Genomic DNA, 14,290 nt, shown 5'->3' on the forward strand with positions numbered 1-14,290 from the left:
AATGGAATTGGGTTCCGTCGGACCTGATCTTAAAATTAACCAATGATAAAGATGACCAAGCATGTGTCTGAGATACATTCATGTGATTGAAAATGTCACCACAATAGCAGGATAACAGATGCTGTACAATGTACAGCATCTGTACATGTTGATGAATACATTTCATTACGGTTCACGACAACATATTAGTAGGCTATGGGAAATTGCTCCCTGCGTGGCAGATTATTAACGAGAAGCTACATTTTCAGATTAATACTACATGTATTTTTTTAATCTATTCTTGTATCACCAGACAATGCTGAAGAAGTTTCAGATATGTTAGCTGTGGTAACCTCAAATCCAGACTCCCTGAATGATAATGACGTTAACAATGCTGTCATCACTATAGAGCATCTATCTGATTCTATCGATACGCTCAACCCTACTACTAATACCGATATTCTAACTAATGTCTTAACGACAGTGAATAACATGGTTGATGTACCAATCATTGAATTGGAGGCGAGTCAGCGTGAGGAAAACACGTCTTCAAGGTTAGTTTAGTATACCTCGTATTTTACTCTGGAACTGTAAATTATAAGACGCGCACGCAAACATCAACATCATCATCATCAACAACATCATCAACATAATCATCAACCCCGGTCATCAACATCATCAACAACAACATCATCAACAACAACAACACCATCAACATCATAATCAACCATAGAATATACCTAGTCACAGGATCAGAAGCACAGCTCACACAAAACTTCACCAGATGAAAGACCATAGGAATTATTCCTCGGTCAACCGGCGGTCGAGTTTGAAGCTGCCCCTGAGGGGCACTCCTTTTCACTATTGAAAAATGCAGATGATTATCAGCAGCTTTTCCACAAGACATCTTTGGCTTCATATCTGCATGATGGTGCTGCACCTTTTGTAGTTGACTGGCCAGGCTGGTACCACACCAAACATCTCATTGCACAACGCCGGATTCCTCTGACCATCACACCTCGTCAAGGGCCGTTCCATATTTACATAAACATCCTAGACGACCACGTCCAGATATATAGATATCTGAATGAACCACTGTTCAAGTTCATTTCTGGCAAGGAGCGACCTCTAAAATTGTGTCAACAACCAGTACAGAATATAGCCAAGATCTTTTGGCTATATCATATGCAATGATGAACAAAAGCTTGTTCAGATGATTGGGAGTTATTAGTGCTGCTACCTGTTTTGACTGGAAGAAAGTGAGAGGCCAGGTCATTTTGCATTTGAAAGAAATCTTGAGTACACATGCAATGCTTGTACAATCTACTGGAGGATGTGTTTCCTATCGTTACAATTGTGCCACTCTATCATGGCTTTATAACAATGAGTTTCCCAAAGACCATTTCCAGGAGTACGGCATAAGGATAAGCATCTGGTATGTCCATGTGACTGAACTGTTTATCGAACTCTATTATGGCAGAATACGCAAAATACATCCTCACTATGATGCGAACATAGTGAGATAGGGAGAGAGAGAGCATTGACCTTGTCATCCATAGTACGAGCTGATGAAGAGTTCGCCAAAAGTTTTTCAAGAAGAAGGATTTCAATGTAATCGAAACAAAACCAGCAGATTACTTGTTGAGTCTGTTCAATAAGATCATGACACAGAATCAGGAGGCACAGATCATACACACTTCACCAGATGGAAGACCACAGGAATTCTTCCTCCCATCTGTTGATACCACCGTGGACACCAGAATCATGCCTGTTCCACACGTTTGAATCAAACCTGCCAAATGAAAGTCTGCAGCTGGATTGTGATCTCCGGCCTGGGTGCAATCAAGCTACTGATGGAAGCCAGGTGCCAGAACGGCGCCTTAGCTGTGGCCACGTCTCCACAGATATTGCATCGTGGATGGCAAAGGCTGCAGTTTATGCTCACCATGAGTGTGCAAAAGAGACACAAGGCTGGCAACAGCTTTTAACAACAAAATGGCGCAGGTGGTTCCGTTCGGTTGGAGCCGGTTTTAATTATTCTAAACAATGGAACGCGGTTCAACCGGCGGTCGAGTTGAAGCCACCCCAAAGGGGTACTCCTTTTCACCATTGAAAAATACAGATTATTATTATCAGGTTTTCAAAGGCCTCAAGGCACCCGTGGCTTCATATCTGCATGATTATGCTGCACCTTTTGTAGGTGACTGGTCAGGCTGTCTCATTGCACAACGCCGGATTCCTCTGACCATTATACCACGGCAAGGTCCGTTCCACATTTACATAAACATCCTAGAGGATCATGTCCAGCTATCTTGATGTCGTCTGTACGAACCACTGTTCAAGTTCATATTTGGAACATAGCGACCTCGAAACTTAAAACTGTTCAGATGCGAGTTGATTACTACTCCTGCCCTTCTTGGCTGAAGAAAAGTGAGAAGCCAAGTCATTGGTGCATTTGGATCATGAAGAAAGTAAGAAGCCGTGCCATTGGTGCATTTGGATCATCAAGAAAGTGAGAAGCCAGGTCATTGTACATTTGGATCATCAAGAAAGTGAGAAGCCAAGTCATTGGTGCATTTGGACCATCAAGAAAGTGAGAAGCCAGGTCATTGGTGAATTTGAATCATCAACAAGTGAGTACGACATAAGGATTAGCATCTGCCATGTCCATGTAACTGAACTGTTTATCGAGTTCTATTATAACAGAATACGCAAAATACATCCATCCTAACTATGATACGAACACTGTGATTAGTGTGAGAGAGCTTTGACCTTGTTGTCCATGGTACGAGCTGGTTAGGAGTTCGCCTAGAGTTTTTCAGCTAGTCACTCTTCATCATCCCTCTCGAAGTAGGATTTCTATGGCAATCGAAACAAAAGCAGCATATTACTTGTTGAGTGTCTTCAACAAAATCATAACACAGGATCAGGATGCACAGATTGTTCACACTTCCTCAGATGGAGGACCCAAAGAATTCTACCTACCATCTCTTGATGCCACCGTGGACATCAGAATCATGCCTGCTGCATTGCATCACAACTGCCAAATGAGAGTCTGCAGCTGGCATGTCGTTCACAGAGATTACATCTTGGATGACAAAGGCTGCAGCTTATGCTCACCAGGAGTGTGCTAAAGAGTCAGAGAGCTGGCAGTAGTTAGTTGGTCGTCAAATTAAGGCCTCCCCTCTTGGGTAGAGGAACAGTAACGCTAGTCATTAGTAGCAATGGCATATCGTAATTCATAATGCACAAATAAGAGACCCAGTCTGAACACAAACATCGCATTGTAATATACGTAAGCTATACTATATGCCAAATTGTCTGGACACACTCAGATACATTTTATTTTGAGGTCCCCTTTTTACCGAAAAATAAACAATAAATCACAAACACATTCAGATACGATGTCCTAACAAACGCAATTACGAACAATATTTTCATTTTTGACAGAATTCTGAAGACAGTCGACGAATTTGCCCTGCGCGTGCAGTTCACAGACACATCCATAATTCAGAATACACAGGCAGTGGATATGGCCGTAGCTAAGATAGACAACACAAATCTGAACACTGATGTTTTATTTCGTTCTGTGGGGACCAAGGATACCAACTACCAAGTAGGTTTACTAACTGTTGTACGTTTCTTCGTACTACGAGAAAATGAACTCCACAAAATCCTGACTGGGTAGTACAATTTCAAAAACGAGGTCATTCTTCTGTTTATTTTAAATGATAACAAATACATTCCCATCAATAACGTGAAACGTTAATATGTTCTTTCCTTATATATGAAGTGCTTGTTTCCAAACTATGTTAAATCCACAACCACATGTTTCTCATACTTGTGTGATACAATCACAATTACTTTGACCATGCTGCAGATATGGACCCGGCTCACTGCAGATTTGACACACTGCATATATCTGACGGTTGCAGATATGAACTGCAGATATGAAAACGTGCCTTCCCTTGACAATATGCAGACTATCGTTCTCATTTAGGAACCAGAGGCCTCACACAATATTGTTACGGTGCATCCATTCACTGTTTGCTTTGTAATGGTGAATCCAACAAAAATTACTATACCTATAGCATCACAACCAATTGCAATAATCGCACAGGTAAACCAGGGGGACTTAACATGGTTCGGAACCAAGCTCTTCATATGTTGAAAAAGAACAAATAAGATTTTAATTTGAAGTCATATGTGGCTCGATAACACATTTCGTTATGAATTTCAGATTTCGTTATGAATGATTCACCACAGTATGTCATATTAATTATCGTCATTGTTTCTACGAAGGGGCTAATAAGAAAGATTACACTGTGATTTAATTTCAAACACCAAATGATTCTTGAAAGTTGCATTAGGCCGAGCGCTTATAGAGATGTCGACGTAGTCAGGTAATTCATTTAACGCAGTGGACACTACTGGTCGTCTAAGAACATTTCTGATTGGTTGATAACTTGCAATGCTAATTTCAATTGCCAATTATGACTAGGGTGTTTATAAACTATTTATGGTCAAACTTGCATTTGCAGATGATCTTAGTAATCCTTGATTGGTTCAAAATTGGACACGATATTCATTTTGGCCAATCGACAGGTAGTTCTAATGGATCAGAAAAGAGGACGGGCTTCGAAAATACACAGTGATATCATGATATGATTGATTTAATAATCAAATCATAACAAGTTGTTTTGATTTTCTTCATGTTACAGCCTGAACTATACTTGAACTTTTCCCTAACTGGATTTAATATTGCGGACGATGATGGTATTCTGCAGGCTTCTATTCTTCTACCAAACTCACTTCTACAAACTGTTGCTGATGATATTGACAGGTGTCAATTCAATTTATTCCAAGATACAACTTTCTTTGAGGTTTGTCTTATTATGTGGCTTAATTCGTACGGCTAGAAAATAGTGCTTTAACCTAACATTGCAAAGATATGAGAAACAATTAAGTAGGCCTTCGTGTTCAATGGACAACCAGGAACTGGACAACGCACATTTTACCCACTATTTCTTTGATACACCCGATATAATACCACTCACGCCCCGGTGTGCACAGTGTTAATTTGTGTGTGTTTTTATTCGGGTTGTGATTCTGGGGTGGTGGGAAACGCACATTTAACCGTTATTTTTCATTTAGTTCAATGTTTGTGTGTGTTGTTTATGGGGTGGGGGTGTGTGTGCGTATGTACATGCTCGCTTCTCCATTACATAATTACACCAATACCCCTATTTCATAAACCCTACTAGGTTATCGATGTCGGAGGACCAACCAGTAATTCACAGGATCAAGCCTGCAACCCATCAACCAGCGACGACTCGCTCCAAGCGACAGACTGTGAATCGCCAAACGAGGAAGATAATCAACAAGATGGCGACAATGAGGATATCATCACCATACTGAACAGTGTCGTCATTTCCGGTAGTATCGGTGACCTAGAGGTCAACGATCTAGACGAACCTGCTATTATCAAATTACGTAACATTAACGAGGATGCCTTCAATCCGAGATGCGTGTTTTGGGATGTTAACATGAAAAGTAAGTTTCAATTCAAGTGGAGGAAAATTTATAACAGACTTTACTGTTAATTTTAAAGTCTTATGGGGGAATTTAGTGTGACCACTTTATGGCCTATCTAATAATATAGTATTCATTTCCGGTTATAACTTTGTTATTTGTATTTCAGACGGCAAAGGAGGCTGGTCTGAGAAGGGATGTAGAGTTAATGAAGAGGAATCCAGTAAATCGTTGACTGTATGCGAATGCGACCATCTTACTAACTTTGCTATGATTATGGTAAGTATTTGGGCGGGAAAAACCTCATAATGTACTTTTTGCCCTTGAACATGGATGAAGCAAACCATTCAATATAAAGTCTACACCTATAAGGCTTTATCCATTTTCACGGGGCCAAAAGTGTTTCCTGCATGTACTTTGGGCCCTTGAACATGGATGAAGCAACATCTTCAATATAAAGTCTACACCTACAAGGCTTTATCCAGGTTCAAGGGCCAAAAGTGTATATGAGGTTTTTCCCACCCAGTGACGAAATGATTCTTTATTTTGTAGGAGGTAACTTGCAAACGTGTGTGTTCTAAATAATGAATATATTCCTTTAGAGATATTTCTGTGTGATGGGCCATACTTAGTAAGTTGGACAAGCCCATCAATTTAGATGTTTGGCAATGAATCCATAGGATTTGAGTTCAGTACCTTATTTTAGATTTAATTCATTTCAACAATCTTTTTTCAACTCTAACAAAATAATAAAAAACCTTTATTTATACCATTTCCTTTACATCATAAATGATGTTAATAAGGCATTTTATCATAAATGACGTTACAGCTCTCCTTGACGATACGTTTCTTGTCATTCCTTTGCAGGATGTATACAAAGACGGTAGCCAGTTATCCAGAGGACATACCATCGCCTTGTCAGTGATTTCATACATAGGATGTGCTGTGTCATTCATAGCATTACTGTTAACATTGCTTACTTATACAATGTGCGGGTAAGTAATGAATACTCTTGACGTACTCTCTTAATGTAAAAGAGTGAACCAAACGAGTGAGTACTTATGCACTCCAAAAGGAGTGAAAATCAACCTAAAAGAGTGAAATTGGTACTCCAAAAGATTGAAATCTTCACTCTTTAAGGAGTCATATAAGGGACAACCCGATAAGGGACAACGGCTTCCGAATCCTCTTCATAACTTGGCTATGGCCGTTTATGAAAAGGATCGGAATCCGAAATCTGAGTTTGAAAAAGATCGGAATCCGAAATCTGAAATCGTCTCACGACGGTGCAGTGTTTCTATTCCTTTATATTGTAAATTGTAAGCAAACAAGAATATTCTGAAAAAGGGTCTGATCCCCATCAGCATTCTACCCTGTCACAAGTGCTAACAGAATTGTACTACTTTTGTTAATGCTGTCAAACTTTTGGAAACACTGAATGTAAGTAGGCATGGCTATATAAGTGTTCCTGTAGTCACGAGTAGCAACAAAGTAGATCCCGAATGTTTGCCGCGAAAATGTATACCAAGACCGAGGTAGTGATAGTTGTTGTACAGTACCGGTCGCTTTCACTGTGCGTGGGTGCTAAAATGCTGAATATTGGCATAAACATCAATCAAGCTCAGTACCAGTAGTTTTCACCATAGTCTATGTTTTCATTGTGCGTGCCGTCTAAAATGCTGAATATTGGCATAAACACCATGCTCATTGTATTCTATGATGTTGAATATTGGCATAAACACTGCTCATTGTCTCTTCCGTGTAAGCGTATTAAATCTCTTTGCACCAGAATTCACGCAATGACCATTTGTAAGTGTTAAAGTTAGGCCTGCTTTCCATACGCCTACATATTGTCTATATCACCCAGTTATAAAGAAATCATCAGTGTAATGTTCAACCAACAGCTCAATCCATAAATGTAGTTACACGATGTCATTTTGCAAGTAAATGAGAAATTAATTAGTATCGCCATTGATTTTAAGTTATACTTGATGTGAATGTCGTTTGAGACCTCAGATGCTGTACTAATGGGCCTCCTATGTTCATAAAACCGCGTTTTCAAAGGGCCTTCAGTTTCACCAAACATCACCGGTCTGAACTTTCAGATCAGAACCTCATACAGTCACTCACTCACTCGCTGATAAAAGATGGAGTACCATCTGAAAATTCCGAGGCAGGAATTCATTCCTTGTGTTTGGATCAAAAGTGTAAATCAAAATTATGATTTATACCAACACAGATGAACTTTCACGGACGATAGACATCATGTAATGGTGGTGTATCATAAATTGTCAATTACCAGTACCCCGGGAATGACCATGTCCAATGTTCAACTCATTGAATTGACTGCTCAAATTAAGACAATCTCATTATGTATGCGAATTCCCAAACAGTTTTCTGTTAAGTTTGAACGATGCATAATATAGAGGTTTTTACGTCACATGTGACATGTATTATGCAGTATTCCAGTTATTATATTATATGTTTTGTTAGTTTATGTTAATATTAATTGCATAGACCACTTGACATGTGACGTCATTGCCCGGCATTATGCGCGCGAATTATGACAATTGCCATTGTTCTTTGCTTTGCAGTGTGCATACGCATCGTAGTTTGCTCAGAGCATTTTAAATAGCCCACCTCATTTCAAATAGTGCAAGTAAGCCATTGAACATTGCAGCGATTCGTTCAAGCATATCGATAGACCAGTCCCTCGCCTTTGTTGATAAACAGTGATGTCAAGTGGCCTATAGCTTTAGCATTGCAATTATGTAGCTTTTTTCATCTCCATATGCACGCATTCCATTCATTTCATTTCATATGCAGTCGAGACAAGAAGAAAGGAAAGAGGAGAGACCGCAGGTAATACACTTACATTTTCTGTACATCTGTATTTCAGAATTTAGTCATAACTAGAACATATTCTTCTATACTGAAGTTTATGTAAACATTTATCTGGAAGAACAAGAATTGTAATCGAACAAAGTGTTTAAATATAGCCGGTACGCTCTAGTATAGCAAGTATTACTCTACTCGATTTTTGATAAACAGAGTTAAGCTTATTATTGGGTGTACGATGTTTTAATACAAGTGTTCTATACAGACCGAAACCTCGTATTGTGTAATTCTGCCGAAGGTATTATTTTTGATTGATAATATAATATAATATAATATAATATAATATAATATAATATAATATAATATAATATAATATAATAAAATAAAATAAAAGTTATTAACATTATTGCATGTGATGTTTGTTATTAATGAACTATCAACTAATTTTAATTAGTTAAAAGTTAGGGTAAATTGTATTGGACAATGCATTAGTTACAAATATTAAATGTTACAACAATTATAATAGCTATATTTATATTACACAAATAATAAGGATCGATCAGAAGATTGAACTAATTTGGCTCTATTGTCTAAGACTAATATTTACTACATATTGTACCACAGATCCGGACGGCGTGATAAACGTACCAAGATCCTGCTCAACCTTGTCGTCGCCCTCCTCTTAGTGAATCTCTTCTTCATCTGTGGTGCCTTAGTGGCAGATTACAGTGGTTCTGGGCCGTTATGCGTTGCTATGGCTGTCATCCTCCATTATTTTCTATTGTCGGCTATGATGTGGATGGCATTGGAGGCATTTGATATGTATATGGCTCTGGTGAAAGTGTTTGAAAGTTATTATAGTCACTACTTGTTGAAGATGTGCATTGCCGGATGGGGTGAGTTACGTCTTGAAAATAGTAAATGATTTTATGGTAGCATTCTAATCAAATTCAAATTACTTTTTTTCTCTTACAATCACACTATTCATGTATCATTTTGTATTCTTTCAGGGTTACCAATCATAGCTATTGCGTTCACAGCTGGATTTGATATCAACAACTATGGATATCACAGTGGTCTGTAAGTAATACTGCAAGTTATAAAGTCTTACTTTTCTTTTGAATTTCAAATGTATATTTTTGAAAACTTGTAGTAACTTGACTCACATAATTCCAAGTTTGATTTTTGGGATTTGTCAAGATAAAAAATGCTTGTTTACTTTAGTATAGGTTGCTCAAGGTGAGTTGGAGCGGTGCCTTAGCTAGTGGTGTTTGGTGCTCACATATTGAGAAAAATAAAGCCCACACTCACAGGGAAGATATGATTTTAATACATGAGATCCCAAGGTCATTATAATGGGTTTTATTTCCCACCATGTGCATGGATTTTTCTTGTAAGGGGAAATAACGAAAACCTGTTTTAGCCTATCGTCATAACTCAAAACCTTTTATTGAAGCCTATGGCAATCAAGCAGATCATTAAACGATAATAATCTTTTCTCCAATTGTTTTCCGTTCTAGATGTTGGTTGTCTGTGATACCATTCTACGCTAATAATAATCTTTTCTCCAATTGGTTTCCATTCTAGATGTTGGTTGTCTACGATTCCATTCTACGCTGCTTTTCTTGCTCCTGTATGTCTCATTCTTCTGTTCAATTCTATTGTATTCATCATGGTGACAAAGCAGTTGTGTGACATGCGCAAGAGAAAAATCACAAAATCCGACAGCTTTGATCTGGCAGCCCAACTCCGAGCTTCTTTCAGGTAACTTTGAAATTAAACCCACATTTTATTACTTTATTTGTATTATATATCATAACGTTTCAGACGAAGCTAAACAACAAGCGGCTCGATTCTTTGAAATCCCTGAATGAAATATTAAAAACCTAAAAATCAATTGAATACCTGAATACAAAACCCACCCAAGTCCATACTTTGACCAAATTGAGTTAAACGTTGGAAATTGTTTGCTTATACATAGGCCTATCATATGCTCACCATCATCTACGTGCCTCTATTGAGTATGTGAAATCCAAGAACCACCCAAGTCCAGGACTTAACTCACATATTATAGTGCCCTCCAAACAGGGCAAGATGGCTGACATGCTAAATTGAGGTGATAGCAACAGTGATGACGGAATAAGTGGTAAAAAACGCAGAAATGAAGCTGAATGGGCACAGAACAAGAAAAAAACTGAGAGTAAAGGGTAAAGAATACACTAGCTATGTGATTCAAAAAACAACCCAAGTCCGTTTACAAAATAACACCCCACGAAATCCCCGAAATGCTAATCATCATACCTAATACAGTTTAAGCCATTCATTTGCATGTAAAACTTGACCTATTTTCCAGGTAAATCTAACTGAAGGAATTAAAATAATACAGTTTCTTTAGTTTTCTCAAAATCACTTTCCATGGACTTGGGTGGGGTTTGTATTCATGTTTTCAATTTAAGTTAATATACAACCAACATTCCTTTGTCTTGTTAAATATTCTATGCATTAGGGTTGACATTAACCCTGGAATTATGGAAACTTTTGAGCCTCATAACTGACCGCTAAATAATTCTTACGTATGTTTTTTTACGTAAGAATTATTTAGCAGTTATGAGGGTCAACTGTTTCCACAATTCCAGGGCTGAGACCATCCGTAAGGGATGTGCTGCATTTTGGTGTTTTCCTCCAGAACATTGTTTTCCTTGTGTTTATTGTTTTTTTAATCTTTTTCTCAACCTCTCAGCATAACTTTCCTCCTGGGTCTAACCTGGATCCTGGCCATCTTCGCTGTGGGCAGTGCAGATCTCACATTCAGCTACCTGTTCGCAATATTTAACTCATTACAAGGATTCAGTCTATTCTTTTTTCAATGTGTTCTCAATCCCGATATACGTAAAAGATGGTTTAGGGTGTGCTGTCCCAAATGTGCACCACCTGAAGATGATCGTAAGCATTTATACCATTTATAAGCATTCGTAGATAATTTTTCATGGTTAATAAGAAAGTTCGGTAACTAGGGAAAAGAACAGGAATGTAGTGTAGGCTATGGGTTGAATGGAAATATTGCTGTTTGATGATGACGATGATGATGGCGATGAGTGAAAGGAGGAATATACATTAAATGTGTTGAGGAAGTGCTAATTGTTATTCCAAAAATTGACGCATTGAAATTGGCGAAACCGCATTTAATTTTGATTTATTGACTTGACCCAACAGTATGCAAGGGTGATGATGATGATGATGATGATGATGATGATGATGATGATGATGATGATGATGATGACGCGGTGACGAAGAGTGGAAAGAGGAATAAACATTAAATGTGTGCAAGATGGTGCAGAAATCAGCCTATGGTAATTATGAGGTACAGCGAATTTACAACGTGTGTAAAAATATATAATACATCTTATAACTTCCTGTCGATGTTGCAACTTGCAAAAAACGGTATTGCATTTATCAGTATCTTCGGTATCGTATCCCTGCATTACTCAACTCAAAGTGCCTTCTCTTTCCAGCTTACCCATCCAATGATGCCACAACTCGCCGCATCACACAGCAACAGAAGATCTCAACATCATCGATGTCTCCTCTTGCTGTGTCCTCCAGGATATCACAGTTTGAAAACGGACATTATGACAATAATAGCAACGGACACACGTACGATAATAGTAGGAACGGACACACGTATGATAATAGTAGCAACACGTATCACCCTACATCGTACACCGACAATACATATGGTGAGTTTACATAACGTCATTTGGCGGGGAAAACCTCATAATGTACTTTTGGCCCTTGAACATGGATAAAGCCTTTTAGGTGCAGACTTTATATTAAAGAGGCTGCTTCATCCATGTTCAGGGTCCATAAGTACATGCAGGAAAAACCTACTATTTACTTTTGGCCCTTGAAAATGGATAAAGCCTTGTAGGTGTAGACTGTATATTAAATGATTTGCTTCATCCATGTTCAAGGGCAAAAAGTACATATGATGTTTTTCCCGCCCAGTGACAATAATACTTTGAATAAATCAATTTACTATTTTTTTTGAGAAGGACAGGTTCCTAAGTGAGAATACAAAAATAAATTTCTAGAACATTGCAAGGCATGAAGGTACGCTTTATATTTCAGTTTACATTATAGATTACAAGAGGAACAACAAGAGTCCAGATAACTATTTTGTTGTCCATATTTAGATAATTTGGTTAGGCTGATGACCATGTATAGCCCTTTTTGGATGGACGCTATTTACAGGCTGCCTGCAGCACTCAGTATTTGACCATTCAAATTGACAAATACCCCATATCTTAGAAATGTTGTACCAAACTAGAATGTCCGTATACATTCTGATAAATTGGTATTTTTTCTTTTCTTGCAGATAACGCAGGGCCGTATGATCCAGATTATGAGGCAATACAACCCATGCCTCTACCACCTCGAACTACGACTACGTGAATTATTGAACGCCACTTTCATTCATACACTACTCAAAGAAATTAAAGTGATCAGACTTATTTATTAACATTTTTCAAAAACAGCATTAACCTTATTGGTAGAGTTTAAACCGTTACACACAACTAAATTTGTTCACTTACGTGAGCTTTCGACACGACGACTCTGTGTCTTTTTCAAACTGATGGTGACTGGTTTATTGATCTGGGATGTCACATGACGAGCTGACGATGTCATGTGACAGAACAGGTTCATAGACCGGTGGTAGCTGGTGGCGGCCTTTGTCCTTATTTAACCTTGTAAATCAGACGAGTGTCATTTCATTCGGTAATGTTTTAGGCAACAGAACACTTGCACTACCAAGTGCTGAAGTCCAGTGATACTGAAATACACTTTGGTTAAGGCCTTGCCGTTTAGATTTTAAAGGCGAGTAGTTAATCACTCGCTAGTATTATGCTAGGCGTGTGGTCAGATTTTCACAAATGCCACTTTTTACAAGTAGATCGGCTTAAAACGGTATTCATGTACTTATGATGAAATGCGCAAGAAGTGCGCTAAAATTTGTGACTTTCTCCGGTTGGAGGGAACAAAGAATCGATTAAATGATGAATTGACTGATTCGATGGCTGATTTTGGGAGATTCACAGCGAGTATTATTTAGTGTCTATGGCGAGTGGAAAATTGCTCACTAGAAATCAAGTATGGGCGAGCGAGAGGGATCGCTCGCCTCAAACGGCAAGACCTGTTAGCACCATAAGAACAAAAAAGAAAGGGGAAAATCAAAATTGTCAGATTCTGTTCCTTTACATTTTTTTAGTAGTGTATGTTCTTTTGTTTGTTATGATAAGATATATTTTAATTGGTAAAGTGTTAATATGTTTGTATATTTTGGTCCATTTACTGGTACTTTAAAGTTTTAGAGAAGACAGTGATAATGTTTTTAAACAAATAGTTGAAGTTTTTAGCATGGTAAGGACGAAAATCTTGATGTTTTAACAGACGCCAGATTCAAAGTATTTTTAAAAGCCTTTTATTTATAAGTTTTTAATAATTTGCCCAAAAAATTGTATTATTTTTATCACGAATTTCAAAAACTCAAAATTATTTGATATCAGAAGGACATTCTTTGTATTCAGAATACATATCGCCATGTCCGATGTGCCCTCAGGCCCACAAAAATATTGTGCAAAGTTGGGTGACCGATCCCTTAAAACAATATGTTTCCAAATTTTGTGTTGTACTGTTCCAGTCGATTTGATATGACATGTATGAGGAGCAAAAGCGTGTTTAACAATGCCTCTTAAGATAATACCTACTCATATATCACTACGTTTTTGTTCACACAATTTAACCCTAGAACTACGAAAGGGAGTTTTGCCACCCCAATATATTTTATCCGTTATGAAAAAACGTACGCGTTTACGTCCAAATGACCTAAGCTAATTGTAGATCATTCCTTTGCACTAAAATGTTTTACCCCAGCACCTTACAC

The 14,290-nt window shown here is 38.0% G+C and overlaps 1 protein-coding gene across 1 annotated transcript in view; it reads left to right on the top strand.

Moving 5' to 3' along the window:
* LOC140141665 (uncharacterized) overlaps positions 1–13,084 on the top strand; it is a 50,418-nt gene extending 37,334 nt beyond the window's left edge. The window contains exons 24-36 of the mRNA XM_072163576.1: positions 293–533; positions 3,430–3,595; positions 4,701–4,862; positions 5,244–5,532; positions 5,681–5,790; positions 6,379–6,506; positions 8,338–8,373; positions 8,974–9,245; positions 9,360–9,429; positions 9,937–10,113; positions 11,090–11,292; positions 11,862–12,086; positions 12,725–13,084. Coding sequence (XP_072019677.1) covers positions 293–533; positions 3,430–3,595; positions 4,701–4,862; positions 5,244–5,532; positions 5,681–5,790; positions 6,379–6,506; positions 8,338–8,373; positions 8,974–9,245; positions 9,360–9,429; positions 9,937–10,113; positions 11,090–11,292; positions 11,862–12,086; positions 12,725–12,801 — 2,156 coding nt within the window. The 3' untranslated portion in view covers positions 12,802–13,084. The remainder of the gene's footprint in view (positions 1–292; positions 534–3,429; positions 3,596–4,700; positions 4,863–5,243; positions 5,533–5,680; positions 5,791–6,378; positions 6,507–8,337; positions 8,374–8,973; positions 9,246–9,359; positions 9,430–9,936; positions 10,114–11,089; positions 11,293–11,861; positions 12,087–12,724) is intronic.
* The last annotated feature ends 1,206 nt before the right edge of the window (positions 13,085–14,290 follow it).

Source organism: Amphiura filiformis, chromosome 19, assembly GCF_039555335.1.
Source record: "Amphiura filiformis chromosome 19, Afil_fr2py, whole genome shotgun sequence".
Taxonomy (NCBI): Eukaryota; Metazoa; Echinodermata; class Ophiuroidea; order Amphilepidida; family Amphiuridae; genus Amphiura; species Amphiura filiformis.